The sequence below is a fragment of the Hylobates moloch genome, unplaced genomic scaffold (genome assembly GCF_009828535.3).
Source record: "Hylobates moloch isolate HMO894 unplaced genomic scaffold, HMol_V3 SCAFFOLD_18, whole genome shotgun sequence".
Classification (NCBI taxonomy): Eukaryota; Metazoa; Chordata; class Mammalia; order Primates; family Hylobatidae; genus Hylobates; species Hylobates moloch.
The window spans coordinates 2,700,305-2,724,363 of record NW_026652293.1 but is presented as its reverse complement, the minus strand read 5'-3'; the positions used below and the strand labels follow the sequence as shown (position 1 = coordinate 2,724,363).

General features: G+C 43.7%; 1 protein-coding gene across 1 annotated transcript in view; it reads left to right on the top strand.

Annotated features, from left to right (window-relative positions):
* TRAF5 (TNF receptor associated factor 5) overlaps positions 1–24,059 on the top strand; it is a 48,691-nt gene that overhangs the window by 13,426 nt on the left and 11,206 nt on the right. Inside the window, exons 2-7 of the mRNA XM_032136821.2 lie at positions 13,179–13,397; positions 14,347–14,404; positions 16,305–16,406; positions 19,844–20,008; positions 20,636–20,713; positions 21,022–21,096. Coding sequence (XP_031992712.1) covers positions 13,179–13,397; positions 14,347–14,404; positions 16,305–16,406; positions 19,844–20,008; positions 20,636–20,713; positions 21,022–21,096 — 697 coding nt within the window. The remainder of the gene's footprint in view (positions 1–13,178; positions 13,398–14,346; positions 14,405–16,304; positions 16,407–19,843; positions 20,009–20,635; positions 20,714–21,021; positions 21,097–24,059) is intronic.

Genomic DNA, 24,059 nt, shown 5'->3' with positions numbered 1-24,059 from the left:
TAGGGTGGTCTCAGGTTTCTTCCCTTTCTTCAGAGTACCCTTAGGCCACGGAGGGCGGGGCTGGGCGAAGCCTGGGCTCAGTTCTCATTTGAAAATGTTTCTGAATTCCAAGCTAAATCTAAACTGTTGTCTGTTGGTTCGAGGGGCCACTGGAGCCTCATTCACTTTACGAGTGTTTGTGCTCTTCGTACCTGTCTTTGTTTTTGTTTTTTGAGATGGAGTCTTGCTCTGTCGCCCAGGCTAGAGTGCAGTGGCACAATCTCAGCTCACTGCAACTTCCACCTCCCGGGTTCAAGTGATTCTCCTGCCTCAGCCTCCTGAGTAGCTGGGATTACAGGTATGCATCACCACACCCAGCTTTTTGTATTTTTAGTAGAGACGGGGTTTCGCCATGTTGGCCAGGCTGCTCTCGAACTCCTGACCTCAGGTGATCCGCCCACCTTGGCCTCCCAAAGTGCAGGGATTATAGGCGTGAGGTGTTGGGAAAAAGCTGAGTGTTGAGAGGGAAACTGAGGCAGGGCTTGCATTATATCCTCGTGAATATGTCTAGACTTGCTGGCCCCTTGCTTCTAGCCCTCCTAGGCTCCTATTCCCATTATCTCAAGTAGCAGAACATGTTCCATATAAATGCTAAACCATCACAGCTGTAAATCATGTGCTTAATGCCATGTGTCCTTTTGACCTCCACATTCTCACCACCTGTTTCTCTGTTGGATTACCAATAAATAGCGTGGGCTCCCAGAGCTCGGGGCCTTTGCAGCCTCCACGATCGCGATGGCCCTCTGGTGTCCCACCTTTATCTCTCCAACTGTCTTTTTCTCAATCCTTTGACTCTGCTGGGCTTTGTCACCCCCACAACCTGGTGCTGGGTCTGATCACCCCAACAGTGAGCCACTGCACCTGGCCTCTTTGTACCTTCTTTGTAAGCAAGGAGGATGGTCAGGAAGGGAGAAGGGGGAGAGAAGTGTGAGTCTGAGATGACAGCCCCATAGCTCCATGCAGTGGGCACACCTACCCCATTTGGGAATGCAGTTGAGGTGGCAGTAGGCAGCCTTTCCAATGAGGAGAAGCCTTTCCAATGAGGAGAAGTTGTTGAGCTGAGTCAAGAACAAAGGGCAGAAGGCTGACCTAGCCTTGGGGAACCCTGCAGGAGTGGCATGCTGACAAGGAGCCACCGAGAGGTGTGGTTCAGAGCTGGGAGGAGAACCAACAAATATAGAACCGCAGGGCCAAGGGATCAGGGAGTTTCAAGAAGGAAGTGCCAAATGTCACATAAAGGGCAGGAGGGCAGTGATTTAGGAGAGACTAGCCAGCAAGTGTGATGATGTGATTACAGTTTAGATCATCAAACTAACATAATATGCTTTCCCAGACTACATACGGCCTCATATAGCACATCCCCAGATGATCTGGGCCTGCCGACTTATTCTAGGTAGAATACAGATGAGCTTGGGAGGGCCAGGGAGGCCTCAGAGAGGCACTGATGGGATCTGATAAAGGACACAGGTCTGTGGGTGCCACCTGGAAGGTGTGTTTCCATCAGGCACTGCTCTGGAGCCAGGAATGGGAAGGAGAGAGGGGTAGGGGGAGAAAGAGGTTGATGGGGCATTGCCGGGCTGAGGATGGAGAATGGGCCGGAGCTCCAGGGGGTGGGGAATTTGGGCCCATGTGCTGCATTTTTGTTTCCTTATCAGTGTCTGCCTATGGTAGGTTCCCAGCAAAGAAATGATTTACAAAAAAATGACTGAATCAATAAATGTTTAGTGCAAGATAGTCCAGCGTAACCATGAATTCAAAATTGGGTGAAATGAGAAGGCAAATAGCATGTCAGGCAGTCAGTTTATCTCAGAGTGGGGGACATTGATGGAGGGACTCAGGGGCAAGTGCTTAATAATAGTAGCCCTTATGACACCTCTGTGTACTACCACTATAAGCTCTTCATGCATAGGGGAGTCAGCAAACTTTTAAGCTCTTCATGCATAGGGAAGTCAGCAAACTTTTTCTGTAAAGAACCAGCTAGTAACTATGTATTTGAGGCCTTTGGGCCATATGGTCTGTGGCGCAACTGCTCAGCTCCTCTGTGGTAGCACATAAACAACCATAGACAATATGTAAATGAATGAACATGGCTGTGTTCTAATAAAACTTTATTTACAAAACATGTGATGGGCTAACCCCTGATGTACATAGTATTGACGTATTTAATCTTCAGAAGTTCTATGTGGTAACTACTGTTATCATTATCACCATTTTATTTTTGATATATTTTTCTTTTTTTTGAATTGTGATAAATCCTACTTTTTTATTTTTATGGGTGTGTATTAGGTGTATATGGGCTACATGAGATATTTTGATATGGGCATACAATGCATAATAATCACATCAGGGTAAATGGGCATCTCAAGCATCTATCATTTCTTTGTGTTACAATCATCCCAATTCTTTTAGTTATTTTTAAATGTACAATAAATTATTGTTGACTATAGTCACCCTGTTATCAAATACTAGATCGTATTCTATACGATTATTCTGACTATATTTTTGTACCAATTAATCATCTCGCTTCCTCTCCCCAACACTTCCCCCACCCCACAACTACCCTTCCCAGCCTCTAGTAACCATCCTTCTACTCTCTGTCTCCATAAGTTCAATTGTTTTAATTTTTAGCTCCCACAAACAAGAACATGTGAAACTTGTCTTTCTGTGCCTAGCTTATTTCACTTAGCATAATGTCCTCTAGTTCCATCTATGTTGTTGCAAGTGATAGGATCTTGTTCTTTTCTATGGCTGAATATTGTGTATATGTACCACATGTTCTGTATCCATTCATCTGTTGATAGATGCTTAGACTGCTTCCAAATCTTGGTTCTTCAGTGTTGCCGTAAACATGAGAGTGCAGATGTCTCTTCAATATTCTGATTTCCTTTCTTTTGAATATGTACCCAGCAGTGGGATTGCTGGATCATTTGTAGTTCTGTTTTTAGTTTTCTGAGGAACCTCCATACCGTTCTTCATAGTGGCTGTACTAATTTACATTCCCACCAACAGTGTACGAGGGTTCCCTTTACTCCGTGTCTTGTCCGGCGTTTCATTATCATCATTTTACAGATGAGGAAATGGAGAAACATAGAGACTAAGTAATTTGCCCGAGGTCACGTGGCTCTGAAGGGGTACGGGCAGGATTTGAATCCAGGCAAGTCTACTCCAGAGGCCATGGTGGTAATTGCCATGCCATGCTGACTCTCGGAACCTTGGAGGAGCAGGGAGGAACCCCAGCTCCTCATCCCCTAAGGGCCTCCACCACTACCTGGCAGTAGGACCTCACTAGGTCTCCATTTCCTCACTTAAAAAAATGGGGAATAATGATAATATATATATCATATCATATATCACCCTGTCTCCTACGCTGGAGTGCAGTGGCGCCATCATAGCTCACTGTAGCCTTGACCTGGGCTCAAGCAATCCTCCCACCTCAGCCTCCTGAATGGCTGGGATTACAGGCTTGAGCCACCGCACCTGGCTGAGGGGTTAATGAGCTAAGGCATATCAATTAGCTGTCTGTGTGCTTGGACATCGCCTCAGTACTTGTAATCCTAACCCATATCTGACTCCAGCCTTAGGCTCCATTCACTTCTTTTAATACCCTGCCCTCGCCCTCGGCCTCAATGGGAACTCTCCTAGATTGTTTTCACGGCCCTTTCCCACTGTGGCCTCACACAAACTCTGAGTTTCCACATTGATTATTGAGTCATCTGGGTTATTGGGTACTCTGGCCTGGGGACTAATGAGGATAGCCCCACCCTTGAGGAGCTCGAGGAGCTGTCCCTAGGTAGCACTGGGGACTGTTACAGAGCTGGAGCCAAGGATGGGGGCCGAGCGCACCGGAGTTGAACAAGGCTTCCTAGTGGAGAAAGCTGCTGTGTGGGAAGATCAGTAGAGCTTTCTTTGTTATTTTTTCCTCTTGGTCTAGTTTCTGAGAGCAAATCTAAAGGTCTCCTGGATACCTAAAAAGTGCTGGAGTCAGGTAGACTCTACCTGGTTCCGAGGAGAAGAGTTCCACTAAAGGCATCTCTGTAAGTGTGACTGACTTGAGGCAGCAGCAGCTTTGGCCAGGCCAGCATGGGTGTGCAGCCTGGAGGGTTGGGGGAAGAGGGATGCCTGTCAGCCTTTGCGCTCCGGTGTACTTACTGACAGTGCTTGCTGCACCTCCAGGAGAATGGGGAACCAGAGGTTTCCTGACAACTTGGAGAGAAGTCACAGTTCTCTTTAAAGTAATTAAAATTATACTCACATCATTGTTTGTCCTGTTCCCACGACAACTTTCTTCTGTGAAGACATAAGGAAAAGCAAAGAAAACGTACCCTTATCTCTGCCTCTAAGACATCAAAGCCAGTCATCCTGGGGCAAGAACAGTGCGTCAGTGGACTGTGGTCACATGTTGTCTGGTTGTCCTGGTGTCACCTGGTCTCTGCATGAGCTCCCAGCCACGTTAGGTGCAATGGAAAATGGCCTTATTGGTTCTCCCTTTCTCCAAGGCCTTCGTCTTTGACCTGCCTGGTTAAAGGGGTTTCTTCTTCAGTTTTTGAGGGAAGACCTCTCTGGGCCATCACAGACAGAAGCTTTGGAAAAACTGAGACCATTTCAGTTCTCCCTTGTGCCAGGAGGATAGCCTGACAGTTAAAGTACTTTCTCCTCCTTCCGTTTCCTTTCCTTTTTCCTTTCCTTTTTGGAGTTAGGGTCTTTCTCTGTCACCCAGGGTGGAGTGCAGTGGCATGAATAATGAACACGGCTCACTGCAGCCTGGACCTCCCAGGCCAAGCGATCCTCCTGCCATAGCTCCCCAAGTAGCTGGGACTACAGGCGTGCACCACCACACCCTGCTAATTTTATTTATTTAGAGACATAATTTTGCTCTTGTTGCCCAGTCCTGAGTGCAATGGTGCAATCTCGGCTCACCGTGGCCTCCTGGGTTCAAGTGATTCTCCTGCCTCAGCCTCCCAAGTAGCTGGAATTACAGGCACGTGCCACCACGCCCAGCTAATTTGTATTCTTAGTAGAGACAGGGTTTCTCCATGTTGGTCAGGCTGGTCTCGAACTCCCGACCTCAGATGATCCACCCACCTCAGCCTCCCAAAGTGCTGGGATTACAAGCATGAGCCACCGCACCTGGCCAACTATTTTTTGTATATTTTTGTAGAGATGGGGTTTTGCCATGTTGCCCAGGCTGGTCTCATACTGCTGAGCTCAAGCAATCTTCCTGCCTCGGCCTCTCAAAGTGTTAGGATTACAGGCGTGAGCCACTGTGCCAGCCCTGCCCCCCCCCCCCTTTTTTTTTGCTTCCTGGTAGTAACTGTTCTTCCTGGAAGAGCAGAATCACAGGATTCAACGCCAGCCATGACCTTGAGAGAGAACTGCCTATCCTAGCAGAAGAGCATCTGGAACCCACCCAGGGCGTGGATTCCAGAGACCCGTTGGGTCACTGCATCTTGGGATTGAACATTTTAACTTTTCTTTATCACCAGCCACAGTCTCTCCTCTTTAAGCCCAGGACCCATTGGTGGGCCTTGGGTGGGTTTGGGAAATAACATATTTGTATCCTTCCCATGCTGCTCAAGTGGGTATTAGGCAGTTGACCAACACTGCCAGCGAGACCTGAGCAGAGCTGAGAAATGGACAGTTTGCCTTCTGGCAGCCCGTCCACAGAGAGAGGGGCTATCTGGTGTCATTAGAGCCATGGAGGAGCACCAGTCACTGTTGAGATGCTGCCCAGCACCCAGGGATCGGGGAGAGATCCCCTGGCTTCCCCCTCTTTCCACCCTTCCCATCCCAGTGCCTCTCATTGGCTGAACCTAACCAGAAGCCAGGGAGCCTGGAAAACAGTTTGTGGCATCAAATTTCACCCTACCTCATGCTGCAGAGCTAAGCAGAGCAAGAGTAGGGAGTGGATCTGGGCAAACAGGCAGATGACTGGCATGTTCCCTTAATTCCACGTCAGCTACAGTTAATTGCCAACCATTGTAGAACTTTCGTGATACCAGGAAATTCTTTAATCTCCTTCATCTAGAAAATGCCTCCTCTTTCTTCAAGACCAGCTGAGATGATTTCTTCTCTGTGAAATCAGCACAGACACCTCAGAAATTTTTAGCTACCCCCCACCTAAGCTGTACCAGTTCTTTGTTGGAATCTCTGTTTGTGGTACTTGCCAGTGGGATATTGTAATTGGTCATTTTTGTGCCTTGTTTCTTCTGTCCTTGGAGGGCCTCAAGGGCAGATGCAACGTCATAGCCTCTGCATTCTCAGGACCTAACTCAGGATCAATGCAGGGATGTGCAGATGAGTGGGCTGTGGGGTGTCCTGCTCACGGTTTCATGGATGGTGAATGGCAGAGCAGAGACAGAGGTCTCTGGTCCTGTGCCCTTTTCACTCTGGGATTTTGTCTGTAGTAATCAGTAATTCCCCAAGAATCAGAACTTGAAAACCCTGGAGACAAATTTTGTGGACTTACGTCTTATGCATTATAACATAATATATTAAAAAATTCCCCAATTTTTCAAATCTCATTAATCCAAACTGGATGTTGGCAAGGGTATGGAGGTGGTATGGATAGACAGACCAGGATCTACCTTTCTTTGTTAAACCTTTCTTAAACTCTGCAAAATACATATCTTTTTTGTTATAACTGAAGGCTAAGCTCACGTTGCTTCAGAATGTGAGAATATTTATCATATGTTCTCCAGAAATGAATCCGTAGAGATATGTAAGTAAAGAATTTAAATGGTGGCATCACAGCTTTCCTTTGGAATTCCTAAAAAATTCTCATGGAAAAGATGCATCAATTTATGAAACAAGAAGATGGCAAGAAAGGTAGATCCTGGTCTGTCTATCCATGGCATTTCAAAGAAAACTCAGCAAGAGTTCTTAGGGAATAGATGGGATATGACTTTCTCTTGTCTCTTTTGGCTTGAGTTAACAACTCTTCAGTAGGAGTACCACACTGTACATCCCATTGATGGCAAGAATAAGAATGCCATTGACTGCAGAAAGGTGATATGTAAGCTCTATTTTAGCAGTTTTGATATGTTTTTTTTTTTCCTGACTTGCAAGAACTGAGCTTCTTTGTTGTTCCTGTTACGTAAGCTGTTCTACACAGAGGGGAAAGATTTTAATAAAATGGAGTGCTTACTCATTTCCACTAAATAGCTGCCTGGGAATGACAGAGTACCAGCTGAAAGTATCTGATTAATTAGATCAATATATTTGTTAGGTAAAGAAGCATAGCCTTTCTAGTTCTGCTGTTGGGCTCTCTCATGTCAGTGAACAAAGTGGGTCCAGGATTGAGGAAGCTTCAGAAGGAGACGGATCCTGCCCTGGGGGGCATCACAGCTCTGTTTATGTACCAGAACCTCACCCAGAAAGACACCTCAAGTCCACATCTCATAGCCGAACATAAATGCTTATTTTTCTACAATGTGTAACGAGATTAAAAACCCAACTTCACAAAAACAAATGCTGGACAAGACAATAACCGGTCAATGAATGACAAGGCCTGTTGAATAGGTCTGGGAAATACACACACGGATGGGAAGAGGAAGGATGGGGCATTCAGTCCTCTGCTGGCTGTTCAGCAGGAGCAAGGAGACTGTGAGAGTCACATGTGCTGTGCCTGCCAGGACAAAGCTGACAAGACATGGGCCCGCACAGCAGTCTAATAGAGCAGTGGTTTCCAAAGTGTGCTTCAGTGGCCCCTGGGGTGCTGGAGCAGCTCTTACTAGGTAATCACTTAATGGACTCTTACTTCAGGTGAGTTCAGGTAAGAGCCAGTTGTGTGCATCTCTTTCGCAGTTCCAGTTCAGTGACCTTTTTCATTGTTACCTTGAAATTAGCCATAGTGGAAGTGTTTAACCACAGAAATTGGCAAATGCTACAAACTGGAGCTTTACCCCAGTTGAGCGGATTATTAAACGTTTACTAGCACAGCACTGCTTGGGGCTCCCTGACACATTTTCAGAGGATCTGTATGGACAAAACTATTTTCATAATAGTATTGACATCATTGGCCATTTGTACTCTCCTTTTACAAATGCACAGAGATGCTTTCCTGAAGCTAAATGATATATGATATGCAACAGACTGAATGTAGGAGCAGACATGAGAATCCAGCTATCTTCTATTAAGCAAGACACTAAAGAGATGTGCAAACATGTAAAATGGTGGCACTCTTCTCACTAATTCTTTTGTTTTGGAAAATGGTTATTTTTCATAAAAATTTTATTTGTATTAACATATAATTGGCTTATTATCTTGAAGTAGATACTTTTAAAATTCCTCAATTTGACTCTCAAGTATGGTAAATATGAATCGATATAATTTGCATAAACAAAAACTCTTAGGGGTCCTCCATTAAAAAAAGACAAGATTTTCTTTTAGAGCAGTTTTAGGTTTACAGCAAAATTGAATGGAAGTCTGTTTATCCATTCTTTCTTTCATGGATTGTGCCTTTGGTGTTGTACCTAAAAAGTCATTGTCAAACTCAAGATCATCTAGATTTTATCCCGTGTTATCTAGTAGGAGTTTTATAGTTTTGCATTTTACATTCATGTCTGTGATCCATTTTGAGTTAATTTTTGTGAAGGGTGTTAGGTCTGTGTCTAGCTTCATTTTCTGATGTGGGTGTCCAGTTGTCCCGGCACCATTTGTTGAAAAGACTATCTTTGCATCATTGTTTTGCCTTTGCCCTTTTGCCAAGGGTCAGTTGACTGTATTTATGTGGGTCTATTTCTGGGCTCTTTATTCTCTATATTCTGTATAATCAAGTATAGTAAGTTTTGAAGTTCGGTAGTGTCTGTCCTACGGATCTTTGGCTCCTCAAGTTTTAAGAGTGTTATCTTAGACCAGGTGCTGTGGCTCATACCTGTAGTAATCCCATTGCTTTGGGAGGCTGAGCTGAAAGGATTGCTTGTGGCCAGGAGTTCAAGACCAGCCTGGGCAACACAGTGAGACTCTGTCTCTAAAAAAAAAAAAAAATTAGCCAGGTGTGGTGGCATGCACCTGTAGTCCTAACTACTGGGGAAGTTTAGGTGGAAGGATCAATTGAGCCCAGGAGTTGGAGGTTACAGTGAGCCGTGGTTATACCACTGCACTCCAGCCTGGGCTACAGAGTGAGACCTTGTCTCTGAAAAAAAAGAAAAAACAAGAGTGTTATCTTAGTCTGTTTGTGTTGCCATCACAAAATACCTCAGACTGGGTAATTTATAAAGAACAAAAATGTATTTCTCACAGTTCTGAAGGCTGAGAAGTCCACAATCAATTCACCAGCAGATTCTGTGTCTGATGAGGGCTCACTTTCTGCTTCCGAGATGGCAGCTTATTGCTGCATCCTCCAGAGATTAGCACTGTCCTCACATGGGGAAAGGTGGAAGGGCAAAATAACCTAGCTAGTTCCTTTGAGCCCATTTTAAGGTCACTGGTCCCATCCATGGATACAAAGCCCTCATGACTTAATCACTTCCTAAAGGTGCCACTTCTTAATACTATCACACTGGACCTTAGGTTTCAACATACGAATTTTTGGGGGGGACGCATACATTCAAGTCATAGGGGGTCGGGAGACCAAAAAGTTGGAGAACTACTGTTGTAGCAAAAGATGGACATACACACAGATGGGTGCCATAGATTCTTGTGTTAGGGAGAGTGTAGAGTGTAGTGGAGGGAATCTGAACTGAGTTTTGTACATCCTCCTGCCTCATTCTGGGGACTGAATGAGCCTGTTGCTTTAGGATACATCTCTGAGAGTCCAAATTTAGATGCTGTGTGACAGACTTGGGCCTGGCCTCAGAAGAGAATCTCAGAGGGACATAGAATATGACATCAGGGCACAGGATGTGAAGTGCCACCCTCCCCAGGAACGAGGGAACACAAGGCAGAGCAGGGCAGTTTGAAAGTGGTTCTTCCAGTTCTCTGAGAGAAAGGTGGGGCTTGGTTATTAGGGCTGTGCATGTAAATAAAATGTTTTGCCTCTTCATCTTCAGAATTAGAAGTTTTGTTAAATCCCAAAAGTCAACCATGTTACAGGAGGGAACATTTGTATCTTATACTGCTTACCTACCACCCTTGAAGTTTTGCAGGAAACACTAGGGAAAAGGTGGAGCTTTGGTCTCAAACCCCAGGCTTTTTTTTTTTTTTTTTGAGACATGGTCTCTCGCCCTGTCACCCAGGCTGGAGTGCAGTGTCATAATCATGACTCACTGCAGCCTCCACCTCCCAGGCTCAAGTGATCCCCCTTGCCTCAGCCTCCCAAGTAGCTTGTGCAAAGGCCCTGGGGCATAGAGTGTGGTGTATTAGAAGAACTAAAAAAAAAAAAAAAAGCCTGTGTGGCTGGAGTACAGAAAGCCAGGGAAGAGAGGTCCAGGATGCTGCTGGATTGGGGAGGATACAGTCTTGAGCCTGCTTAGCATTGTGGACTTTCTTTCAGAACCCTGGGAAGCCAGTAAAAGATGAAGGGAGATAACCTTACATTGTACTTGGCATTTTGAAAGTCTCATCCTGGCTATAGTATGGAGAGTGGATTGGAGAATAAAGCAACTAATGAACTCATATTTAGTTCAGGTGAGAAATGATGTGGCTTGGTACTTGTCTTAGCTTGGGCTGCTATAAGAAAGCACCATAGACTAGGTAGCTTATAAACAACAGAGGTTTCTGACAGTTCTGGAAGCTGAAAGCCCAAGATCAGGGTGCCAGCGTGGTTGGGTTCTGATGAGGTCCCTCTTCCGGGCTGCAGACTTAACTGCTGTATCATCACATGGCAGCAAGACGGCCAGGGACCTCTCTGGCCTCTTTAGAGAGGAGGTCTCACCATGTCGCCTGGGCTAGACTTGAACTCCTAGGTTCAAGCCATCTTCCCACCTCAGCCTCCCAAGTAGCTTGGACTACAGGTGTGCACCATCATTCCTGGCTTTCTCTGGCCCCTTCTTTTTTTTTTGAGACGGAGTCTTGCTCTGACACTGGAGTGCAGTGGCGCCATCTCAGCTCACTGCAATCTCTGCCTCCTGGGTTCACACCATTGTCCTGCCTCAGCCTCCCAAGTAGTTGGGACTACAGGCACCCGCCACCACGCCTGGCTAATTTTTTGTGTTTTTAGTAGAGATGGGGTTTCACCACGTTAGCCAGGATGGTCTCTATCTCCTGACCTCATGATCCACCCGCCTCGGCCTCCTAAAGTGCTGGGATTACAGGCGTGAGCCACTGTGCCCGGCCTTCTCTGGCTTCTTCTTATAAGGGCACTAATCCCATTCATGAGGGCTCCACTCTCATGACTTCATTACCTGCCAAATACCCACCTCCTAATACCGTCACATTGGGGTTTAGAATTTCTACATATGAATTTTGGGAGGAATACAAACATTCTATCTACCGCAATGGCAGTGATAGATACTGTGAGTAATATATTTGTGGGCAAGAAGTCATTGCCAAACTCAAGATCATCTAGATTTTATCCTATGTTATCTAGTAGGAGTTTTATAGCTTTGCATTTTATGTTTATGTCTGTGATCCATTCTGAGTTCATTTTTGTGAAGGGTGTCAGGTCTGTGTCTAGCTTCATTTTCTGATGTGGATGTCCAGTTGTCCCAGCACTATTTGTTGAAAAGACTTATCTTTGCATAATTGTTTTGCCTTTTCTCCTTTGTCAAAGGTCAGTTGACTGTATTTATGTGGGTCTATTTCTCGGTTCTCTATTCTGTTCCCTGGATCTATTTTGTCTATTCTTTTGATAGGACTACACTGTCTTGATTACTGTAGCTTTATAATAAGTTTTGAAGTTGAGTAGTATCAGTCCTCCAGCTTTGTTCTTCTCCTTCAATATTGTGTTGCTGTGTTGGGTCTTTGGCTCCACAGGTTTTAAGAGTGTTATCTTAGGCCAGGTGCGGTGGCTTACCCAGCACTTTGGGAGGCTGAGCCACAAAGATCACTTGTGTCCAGGAGTTCAAGACCAGGCTGGGCAACATAGTGAGACCCTGTCTGTGTTAGTCCATTTTCATGCTGCTGATAAAGACATACCCAAGACTGGGCAATTTATAAAAAAGAGAGGTTTAATAGACTTACAGTTCCATGTGGCTACAGATGCCTCACAATCATGGCAGAAGGCAAGGAGGAGCAAGTCACGTCTTACATGGATGGCAGCAGGCAAAATGAGAGAGAGAGAGCTTGTGCAGGGAAACTCCACCTTATAAAGCCATCAGATCTCATGAGACTTACTCACACGAGAATAGCATGGGAAAGACCATGATTATATTACCTCCCACTGGGTCCCTCCCACAACATGTGGGAATTCAAGAGGATACTTGGGTGAGGACACAGCCAAACCATGTCACTGTCTCTAAAAAAAATAAATAAATAAAAAATAGTTGTTTTTTTTTTTTTAATTGGCCTGGGGTGGTGGTGTGTGCCTGTAGTGCCTGTAGTCCCAGCTACTGGGGAGGGATCAGTTGAGCCCAGGAATTGGAGATTACAGTGAGCCATGATCACACCACTGGCCTCCAGCCTGGGCTACAGAGTGAGACTTTGTCTCTGAAAAAAAGAAAAAAAGTATTAGTCTGTTTGTGCTGACGTAACAAAATACGTCAGACTGGGTAGTTTATAAAGAACAGAAATTTATTTCTCATAGTTCTGGAGGCTGGGAAGTCCAAGTTCAAGACCCCAGCATGTTCAATGTCTGGTAAACGCTTGCTCTGTGCTTCCAAGATGGTGAGAAATATATTTGTCTGCTTCTAAAAATTTTAACAAAACCCGTGTTTCCGTTCTCTCATTGAGTGGAAGAAAAATTCCTAACAGTTTACTTATAATGTAATTAACACACCTGGCTATATTTTGTCCAAGCATGTGGCCAAACTGACAGGGTAATTTAGCACCCTGTAAAAGATTGATGGACAAAGAACTGAATCTCATAGAATCTTGCTAGAAGTCATCTGGTCCAGCCTCTAACCTGAGCACCCCAAAGACATTGCACCTTTGCCAGAGCCCCCTAGTGGCAGGAGGTTGTCACTGTTGTTTCAGAGTCACAACAGAATGACCATGTGAATGATGTACACTAATTATGAGACAAATAACCAAAGCATCTGACGGCTGTAGTTGTTTCAGTGTTTGCACACTTAATTTTCCTTCTCCTCCCCTGACCTCTGCAGAATGGCTTATTCAGAAGAGCATAAAGGTATGCCCTGTGGTTTCATCCGCCAGAATTCCGGCAACTCCATTTCCTTGGACTTTGAGCCCAATATAGAGTACCAGTTTGTGGAGCGGTTGGAAGAGCGCTACAAATGTGCCTTCTGCCACTCGGTGCTTCACAACCCCCACCAGACAGGATGTGGGCACCGCTTCTGCCAGCACTGCATCCTGTCCCTGAGGTGAGTGGGCAGGGCCTGCAACTCTGGCCATGGCAGGCCCAGCATCCAGGTGGCAATTGTGGCCACTCAACTGTTTTCATGGGTTTTAGAGTTGCTTTACTTGGCCACAGAACCATGACTGTAAGGAAGGACTCTCCCAGATCCCCTCTGTGAAGGCCTGAAGAATAATCATTTTTTGGTCACTAATTTACAGATATTTACCTTTTCTTAAAATTCAGACTGTACCTGCTTTGCATGGGAGAGCAGACCTAGACACACACTCCATCATGGGAGCTGGCTGTGGAGAAGGGCTTGAATCTCACAATGTCTGTGTTGTAGTCACCCCAATCTTCCCTTGCCTTGAAGCAGAGGTGCTGTTGCACCTAGAAGGGACCTTGCTGCCATGGATGCTGTGCACTCCTGGGCAGCTGTAAGACCTGGGTCATGCTGTGTTGAGGGAGGATACCAGGAGAGATGTGGAAGCAGGTACACTTTGAGGGGTTGTGTAGGAAGCAAGGCAGTCATTTTACCCTGCCAAGCTTTGAAAGGGGGTTATTACAGCGTATCCTCATTCTCTCGTGCGTTTGTGCATTCAGCACCTGTGTGTTCTGTGCTGTCATGCTGAAGAGCTACAGTGTGGAACAGGACCCCATGTCTGCCCTCTAGAATGTCCCAGTCTAGAGGAGACAAATGTGGCACAGATGATAAACAAAGGACGGGGCATTTAGCTCTGTCCAGGGACTCACTGACTGCATCCCGGAGGATGCGTGAAGTTTTTCAGGCGAACTGAAAGAACAGGAAGGTGCTGAAGGAGGGGTACAGGAGGCACCTTCTGGGTAGAGGGAACAGCATGTGCAGACAGGGACCAGCCTGCCCAGGGCCAGAGCATGGCTGGAGCCCTGGGGCTGGTCTTGGAAATGCTGTTGAGGTAAACAACTAACTCTGGCTCCATTTAAATTTTTTTCTCCAGAGAATTAAACACAGTGCCAATCTGCCCTGTGGATAAGGAGGTCATCAATTCTCAGGAGGTAAGAAAGTCACTTCTTTTGTCTAGCAGCTCTCAGCGTGATGGAGAAGCAGTCAGTGAATTGGATATTGAGATAGGAGCAGGAGAGTGGTCGAGGGAGACCTTCCTTGGAGTCCATATTCTTCTGCTGTGGGGTCACATCAGACCCTACTCACAGGCCTGTTTGAGAGGCTTGTTTGGGTCTTTATTGACCACACCCCTCCTCCACCCCAAGTCTCCTCTCCTGCTTCCTCCTCATCCCCTTCCTACACCAGCTCCAGCTAATATATTTCATTATGGTTTTGATTTGCATTTCCCTCTTGGCTAATGAAGTTGAGCATTTTTTCATGTGCTTATTGGCTATTCATACATCTTCTTTGTTAAAAATGCCTATTTATTTCCTTTGCTCATTTTAAAAAATTGAGTTATTTACCTTTTATTGTTGAATTATAAGAGTTATTTATAGCCTGTAATTCTAGCACTTTGGGAAGCTGAGGCAGGCAGATCACATGAGGCCAGGAGTTTGAGACCAGCTTGACCAACGTGGCGAAACCCTGTCTCTACTAAAAATACAAAAATTAGCTGGGTGTGGTGGTGCATGTCTGTAATCCCAGCTACTTGGGAGGCCGAGACACAATAATCGCTTGAACCCGGGAGGTGGAGGTTGCAGTGAGCTGAGATCATGCCACTGCACTCCAGCCTGGGTGGCAGAGCAAGACTCTGTCTCAAAAAAAAAAAGTTCTCTGTATATTCTGGATATAAATCTCTTAGCAGACATTTGGCTGCTAAGATTTGCAAATATTTTTCTTCCATTCTGTAGGTTGTCTTTTCCCTTTCTTGATAGTGTGTTTGAAGCACAAAAAATTTTCATTTTGATGAAATCTAATTCATGTATTTTTTTTTCTTTTTTTGGTTGCTTGTTCTTTTTTGGTGTTGTGTCTAAGAAACCATTGTCTGTTCCATTGTCATGAAGACTTTCTCCCTTAAAACTCCTCTTTAAGTTCAGTTTTCTTCCTTTAAGATTCTGTTGCAGGATGTTCAAGCAGAAGCTTTCCTTGAGCCTCCAGCCTGCTGTACATGCATCTTCTCTATACTCCTTATGAAGCATTTTGCAAATACCTACAACGGGGTTGTGCTGCACTTAGTGTCTGTCTGACCTGCTATCCAGGGGTTGGCATACTACAGTCTTGGGACAAATCCAGCCTGCTACCTGTTTTTGTATGGCCTGTAAGCTAAGAAATTCTTTTTATGTAATCATGGGTGCATAGAAACCCTCATATTTTTGCAACTTCTTGTGAACTTATCTTAAAGTTTATCTTAAACTACTTCGAAATAAAAATTCATTTTAAATAATCCAAAGAAGAAAGTTTTGTGACATGTGAAATTCAAGTTTCAGTCTTCATAGATAGTATTTTATTAGAATATAGCTGTGCCCATTCATTTAAGTATTGTGTGTGGAAGAGTTGAAATGTGACAACAGAGATGATCGTGATGTGGACTGTCTGACCCCTTCCAGAGAAAGTTTGCCGACTCCTGGTTTGCGCTAAAATAGCACAGCCTCAGTGACACTGATGAGTAATACATTTACCCTGGGACAGGAAGCTGAAAGCATCACCCTTGGCCAAGCTTCACCTCCTGACCTTTAAGAATGTGGGGTCAGGTTCACCATGAGATTCAGCTAGCTGCAGCCTGGTACACAGGGCATTGTTACCTGGCTTGTATGTTTAATGGTTTGTCAAAAGTATGTATCTGAGATAGCCTTTTCTTTCAGTGTGGTGTAAGTGTGATATTTCCATTCCAGCTGATGTCTGGAAGTTTCCACCTGCCTTCTGAGATACACTTGAAGACCAAATTAATAATAGCTTAATTCACATTGCTGTAAAACTTCGAAGTGTGTGAGACCTATTATGTTTATCTTTTAGGTTTTTAAAGACAATTGCTGCAAAAGAGAAGTCCTCAACTTATATGTATATTGCAGCAATGCTCCTGGATGTAATGCCAAGGTTATTCTGGGCCGGTACCAGGTTGGTATTACTCATGAACAATATCTGCTTTTGCCATTTTTCCAGGGATGTGTATTGAACCCCTTTATGTGACAGTTACTGAGCTAAGCATGGTACAGGGATTCAGTGAATTGCCCTCAAGGATTCCCAGTCTAGCAATACAGGTGGCTACAGTGCTGTAGCCCACCTAGGGCTGAGGTGTGAGTGAAGAGGTTCGTCCTGTATGGAGCTCATGGAGGACATCTTGTATCCACTAGACCTTAATTGTGTGGTAGGGATCATTGAGCCAAAAGAGAGGGCGTGGGACATGCTGGACCAAACAGACACTCAAGAATATGCCATTTTGGGGGAACTGTGTGGGACCCAGGGCATGATTACAGAAAGACACAATTGTGAGGTCCTTCCCCGAAAGCATTTGCTCTCTCACTTGGTGCTGTCGTAAGTGTTTCCCAGCAACTGTGGGGTCTGGCCTCGTGGGGTTTATGATCTAACGCAGATCACTCAGACCAGGACAGAGACAGGCTGTGGGTTAAAGGTGAAGCATTGATAGGAGAGACAAACCAACAAGGTGTAGGGGAAATGTAAGTGAAGGGGAATTGATGCCTTTCAAATGAAGTGACCCCAGCTGCTCTTCCCTCCAGCTAGGGGAGGTGGTTAAATGGGAAGCTGGAAGTGTGGCGCTGCCTGGCAGGCCCATGTCAAGTTTGATCACACTGCAAGTGAACATGACTCAGGCTTCTCTAACTTCCAGGGAATTGCTGAGAGGCTGCTGAAATTTCTCCCGCACACCCACACATTTTGGAACACATATTTCAGATGATTCAGTCTTTTCTCTATCACACTTCCAAATCCCTCAGGCACTGAGCTTATAAATGTGTAAATGATTTCCTGGTTAACCCAAGGATTCATTTGGAGGTTCATAGAACGTTTGTTATGTTTTCATGTGTCCTTTGCTGCTTGTTTTGAATAGTCGAGTCCTAGAGCAAGGCCTTTTTTCCAACTTTGTTGTCACTAAGCCTAAAAAGTAAGTGAGGCTCACATGGACCATTGAACAGCTTTAGTGACCAAAACTGGCTTATGGAGAGCAGGGGCTGCTTTCTCTCTACCTGTTTCTTTTATATTTCTCCTCATTCCTTGTTTCCCACGCACCCGCTTGTATGGTAAGGTGTAGAACCTTACAGGTAGCAGAGTTGTGATGAATATTGACTGTTTGGGTGAGAGTTGAGGAGTAATATCAACCAATTTTGGAGAAGAGATGGATTCCAACTGTGATCACCATATGATTCTTACTATCAGAGGTGAAGGAGAATAGCTGTATTTGTTTATCTCACTGTCGAAGAACTGTTTGCTTTTTCTTCTGAGAAGAGAAGGGATCAGCAAACTCTGTTAAGAGTCAAACAATAATAATAATAATAATAAAGAGCCAGATAGTAACTATTTTAGGCTTTGCAGGCCATACAGTCTCTGTCACAATTACCCAGCTCTCCCATTTTAGAGGGAAAGCAGCTATATAGACAATATGTGAAGGAATAGGTGTGGCTCCTCTCCAATAAAACTTTAATTATAAAAACAAGTAGCAGGCCAGATTTGGCCTGTGAGTCTTAGCTTGCCAATTTTGTCTTAAAGGACCCTCAGGGGGATAAGTTCTCTAACATTTTGGTAACTTGCCAGCATCACAATAACTGCAGTGATTCAAAGGTTTTCACTGAGATATGCCTGCTTTTAAACCTCTGGAATGTTGGCCAGGCGTGGTGGCTCATGCCTGTAATACCAGCACTTTGGGAGGCCAAGGTGGGCAGATTGCCTGAGGTCAGGAGTTTGAGACCAGCCTGGCCAACATGGCAAAACGCTGTCTTTACTAATAATACAAAAATTAGCCAGGCATGATGACTGGCGCCTGTAATCCCAGCTACTTGGGAGGCTGAGGCAGGAGAATCGCTTGAAACCTGGGAGGCGGAGGTTGCAGTGAGCCAAGATCGCGCCACTGCACTTCAGCCTGGGTGACAGCACGAGACTCTGTCTAAAAAAAAAAAAAAAAAATCTAGAACGTCCAACCTGGCCAACATGGTCTCTACTAAAAATACAAAAATTAGACGGGTGTGGTGCACACCTGTAATCCCAGCTATTCTGGAGGCTGACGCACAAGAAGCTCTTCAACCCAGGAGGTAGAGGTTTCAGTGAATGGAGATTGTGCCACTTCACTCCAGCTTGGGTGACAGAGAGAGACCCTGACTCAAAAATAAAATAAAATTAAAAAATAAATAAATAAATAAAATAAAATAGAATGTGAAGAACCCTGGAATGAACACTGTCCATGTAATCATTCTCTAATATTAAATAGTATATATAATGTTATATATTATATTACATATATTGTTTATAATAAATATATTATTTACATGTAAATAATAATTAAATGTTTATATTTAATAATAAATAACAGAATATTTAAAATAACTTTTAAAATAAAATTAGAGAATATTTAAAATAAAATTTAAATAACTTATTGTTTGTGATAGGGTCTCACTCTGTCACCTAGGCTGGAGTGCAGTGGCACAATCATAGCTCACTGCAGCCTCAAACTTCTGGACTCAACTGATCCTCCCACCTCAGCCTCCTGTGTAGTTGGGACCATAGGTGTACACTGTAACACTTGGCTAATTAAAAAAAAAAATTTGTGGAGACAAGGTCTTAGGGTCTCACCGTGTTTCCCAGGCTGGACTTGAGTCCTGGCCTCAAGTGATCCTCCCATCTCAGCCTCCCAAAGTTCTGGGATTACAAGCATGAGCCACCACACATGGCCAATAAAGTATTATTAATGGTTAAAAATATTTCCTGATTTTACCAGTCTGACCATTCCTAGCTTCTCTTGGGCTTGCACACCCGTATTTCCTCCCCCTCCTTTTCTTTATCATTTCTGGAATAGCTTACTCTCCCTTCTTTTCATCTTCTTAATTCTTTCCCTTTCTTCCTTGAGTTAGGATATACCCTTCTCTCCTTTTTTCTTTTTCCTGTGTCCTTTTACCATCTGCTATGCAGAGACCCATACTTGATGCTGGAGGTTGGGATGAAGAGTCCACAAAAGAAATAAAAATGTCCTTGAAGAACTGGTAAATTAAGGGAAATATCCAAGAACTAACCTGAGAATATGAGCACATTATTAGATCATCTAAAACAAACTTGGTGTACTTCCCTCTTCACCTATCTTCCCCTGTCCTCTGAATTTCCCCCAACCAAGACTGGCTTTCCCATCTCTGGTACAAGCAGCCCTCCCCATGCCGTCTCCTCAGCAGAGACAGTGGGCAGCATTCCCTGAGAGCCTACCCTCTGCCTTGCCCTGTGCAAGCCTTTCTGCCCAGCTGCCCACCCTGTTCTCTCTCCCTCACTAGGCCTTCAGCTGACTTCCCTCCTACCACCCTGGTTAGCAGGTCCCACTGGCCTGTTGTTATCTGTTGCAGGATCACCTTCAGCAGTGCTTATTTCAAGCTGTGCAGTGTTCTAATGAGAAGTGCCGGGAACCAGTCCTACGGAAAGACCTGAAAGAGCATTTGAGTGCATACTGTCAGTTTCGAGAGGAAAAATGCCTTTATTGCAAAAAGGATGTGGTAGTCATCAATCTACAGGTGAAAAACAACACATACAACAGTCATCTTTATGGAGCTAAATTATGCCTGAGTGGTCACAGTGAATCAGGTGGAATGCCAGAAGAACATTCCTGCATTTATTTTTGTACAGAATTAGGTCTAAAGAAATTGCTTTTTGGAGAGAAGTTCTGTGAAAAGCTTAAAACCTTCTTGGTAGCACTCCATTTATTATTGGCAAAAATATTATTTAAACACATGCTCTGTATGTGTAAGGAATGCTGAGCACTGAGTCACAAGGAGGTGACAATAATGTCTACTCTCTGAATTCTGCAGTGTAGCTGGGGAGGCAGGATGTAGGCATAAAAAGAAAGCATGGGTACCTTATCCTTGTCCCGAAGGAGCTATGCTGGCAGTTCCCCAATCTGCCTTCTTTGAGTCCTGTGCTCTATGACTTTCTTTTGGAATAATTGGAAAATTTAATATTTTAATTAAGTTCATTTACACGTAGAAAGTGGACATCTTTAATCCTTTTTTGGAACTAGGCAGTAACTTTCTGTAGAGAGTAAAGCCACATGACATAGAGCCCCAAAGAGACACAGGTGTAATCACTGTGAGGCCATGAAAGACAACCCTTGGTTTTGTTTTATTGCACTTTCTCTGTTTCAGAATCATGAGGAAAACTTGTGTCCTGAATACCCAGTATTTTGTCCCAACAATTGTGCGAAGATTATTCTAAAAACTGAGGTAACTGCAAATAATACTCTCTGTAGATTTTATGGAAGATAAAGTTTTAGTAATCATGTGGTCTGTGTTTGATAAAATCCCAAAGATGAGGGCCCAGGGCTTAAATTACACTCATGACCATGACATTGACATATCTGTCTTCCCTTCTCTTTTTCCTGCAAACTCTCTTCAACTCATCATAGCTCTTTCTTGCCAGGCCTCTCTCCTCCTGGTCCTTGCCTTCTTCCCAAGCCACTCATGGCTCCCTGATTGCTGCAGTTGGAGAATAAGTGATGAATTTCTATAGCTTGTGACTATCCATTTCGTAGGTGGATGAACACCTGGCTGTATGTCCTGAAGCTGAGCAAGACTGTCCTTTTAAGCACTATGGCTGTGCTGTAACGGTATGGAATGACTTTTTGTTTCTGCCTATACATTCTACTGTATAATTCACTTGGCAAGTTCAGTTTACTCTCTGTTCCATCAAGGATGGAGAAAGACATATGGTTCTGAGAAATTTAAGGCTAATTATTTTAGAGTTCTCCAGAAGAACAGAACCAATGGCATATATACATATAGAGAGAGATTTATTTTAAGAAGTTGGCTCCTGCAGTTGTGGGGGCTAGCAAGTCCAAAATCTGCAGGGCAGCTCGGCAATCTGGAAACTCTGGCTGGAGTTTCTATGCTGCAGTCTTGAGGAGAAGCATTTTTTCCTTCGGAAAACCTTAGTGTTTGCTCTGAAGGCCTTCAAATGATTGGATGAGGCCCACCACACTATGGAGGGTAATCTGCTTACTTCAAGTCTACCAATTGTTTTCATCACGTCTACAAAATACCTTCACAGAAGCATATAGACTTGTTTTGAGCAAACAATTGGGTACCATAGCCTAGCCAGGTTGACACATAAAATTAACCAGCACAATAATTATTTCTTTGTTTTTTTTTTTTTTTTTTTTTTTTTTTTTTGAGATGCAGTCTTGCTCTGTCACCCAGGCTGGAGTGCAGTGGTGCGATCTCGGCTCACTGCAACCTCTGCATCCCAGGTTCAAGCAATTCTTCTGCCTCAGCCTCCCGAGTAGCTGGGATTACAGGCACCCGCCATCACGCCTGGCCAATTTTTGTATTTTTAGTAGAGACAGGGTTTCACTATGTTGGCCAGGCTGGTCTTGAACTCTAGACCTCAGGCAATCCGCCTGCCTCGGCCTCCCAAAGTGCTGGGATTACAGCACCGTGCCTGGCCCACAGTAATTATTTCTAATTCTGATTCCATTGCCTCCACCTGGTTTGGGAACCTTCTGGGGTTACTCCTCTCATGATTACAAATCCTGGTTTAATGGTGATATACCCTTGTATATCACCAAGTATACTGAAACAAAATGGACTGAAAATCGTGTTTTAATATGTATGTTATTACCTTTTAAATACTTTAAAACAATAATGAATTCTACAAAATAAAATTTGATTTCTACTTCAGTCTTTTTAATAGATTCCAGATGGAGCAAAGTTTTAGGCACTAAAATATGTCATGCTCTGTATTATTCTGTAGTTTCTGTAAATCTAAAATTATTCCAAAATAAGTTTACTTCAGAAATCATGAGAATACTAGAAGGAAAAATGAGTGAATTTTTTTATTCTTAAAGAGGCTGGTGCGGTGGCTTACGCCTATAATCCCAGCATTTTGGGAGGCTGAGTTGGGTGGATCATTTGAAGTCAGGAGTTCGAGACCAGCCTGGCCAACATGGTGAAACCCTACCTCTACTAAAAATACAAAAGTTAGCTGGGCGTGGTGGTGCACGCCTGTAATCCCAGCTACTCGGGAGGCTGAGGTATGAGAATCGCTTGAACCTGGGAGGCTGAGGTTGCAGTGAGCTGAGGTCGTGCTACTGCACTCCAGCCTGGGCGACAGAGTGAGACTGTCTCAAAACAAACAAAAAAACCCCTCCAACAACAACAGAAGCCCTTTCTTAAATGACTAACACAAAACCAGAAGCCATAATTTTGATAAACTTTTAATATATTTAAAACTTCTATATGATTTTTAAAAATACCATAAATAAAGTCAAATAGCAAACAGTGAACTGGAGGGAAAAGTTTGCAACATATGATCAGACAAAAAAAGGGGGGGGGGGTTATTTTCCTTAATATACAAAGAAACCTTACATGTTAATAACCTACTCAACTTAATGGAAAAATAGGCAAAGAAATATAGTATATGGGCAGTTCCAGAAAAAAATTCATTTGGCTGATAGATGTAAGAAAAGATGCTCAGTTTCACTCCTAAATAAATATACATTTTAACAAGAAATATAATTTTACCAAATGTCATCAAATTGACAAAAATTAAAACATCTTATGATATCTCACTTTTTTTAGGGCAATTTGGTTATATCTATGAAAATAAAAAATGAATCCACACATTGACCCTGCATTTCTGCTAGGATTTATGTTACAGATATCCTTTCTTAAGTTATACAGTGATTACACATACACGAACACACACAAAGATGTTTTTTCTATTATTGTTTGTATAGCAAAAAAAAACCCCACAACTCAAAACTAAAAACAACCTGTAAGTCTATCATTAAAACACCAACTATATAATTATATATTCATATTTTAGAATACTATGTAGCTGATAAAAATAATGAGATATATGTAAAAAATTAAATATAGTATGTTCTCATTTGCGTTTCAAATATGTGTATATCCTTACTGACTCTGGTAAGACTAGGAAAGTGGGTGTGGAGATGGACAGAAGAGGCCTTTTACTTTTCATTCTTCATCTTAGGTTGTTTGACATAAGCACATATTTCTTTTATTTTAAAAACCATTTGAAAAAATGTATATTCTGAGAAGGATTTAAAAAAAATCAGTGAAGAGTCTATAAATTTGGCACATATCAAACCAGAGGTTGTCTTGGCTGCAAAGAGGATAGGGTTTACCTTTCTTGTGCATGAGCACAATTGTCCAGCTTGGGCACATGTTGAAACCCTGTCTCTACCAAAAAAGACAAAAATTAGCCAGGCGTGGTGGCGCACCCTGTAGTCCCAGCTCCTTGGGAGGCTGAGGTGGGAGAATCCCTTGAGCCAGGGAGGCAGAGATTGCAGTGAGCAAAGGTCATGCCATTGTACTCCAGCCTGGGCAACAGAGTGAGACCCTGTCTCAAAAAAAAAAAAAAAAATGCAGAATTGCTTTCTAGCTCTAAAAATGATCTTTACAGTCAGGCCCAGATCTCCAGTTGGTTTGTATTCTAGAACTTGCCTCAGCACCAGAGCTTGGGATGGCTGGGGGAGTTATTCTCCAGAACCTTATTTAGGACAGCCTGTCACCAAAGAAGCCAACCCTAACCCAAATGGAAATTGATGAT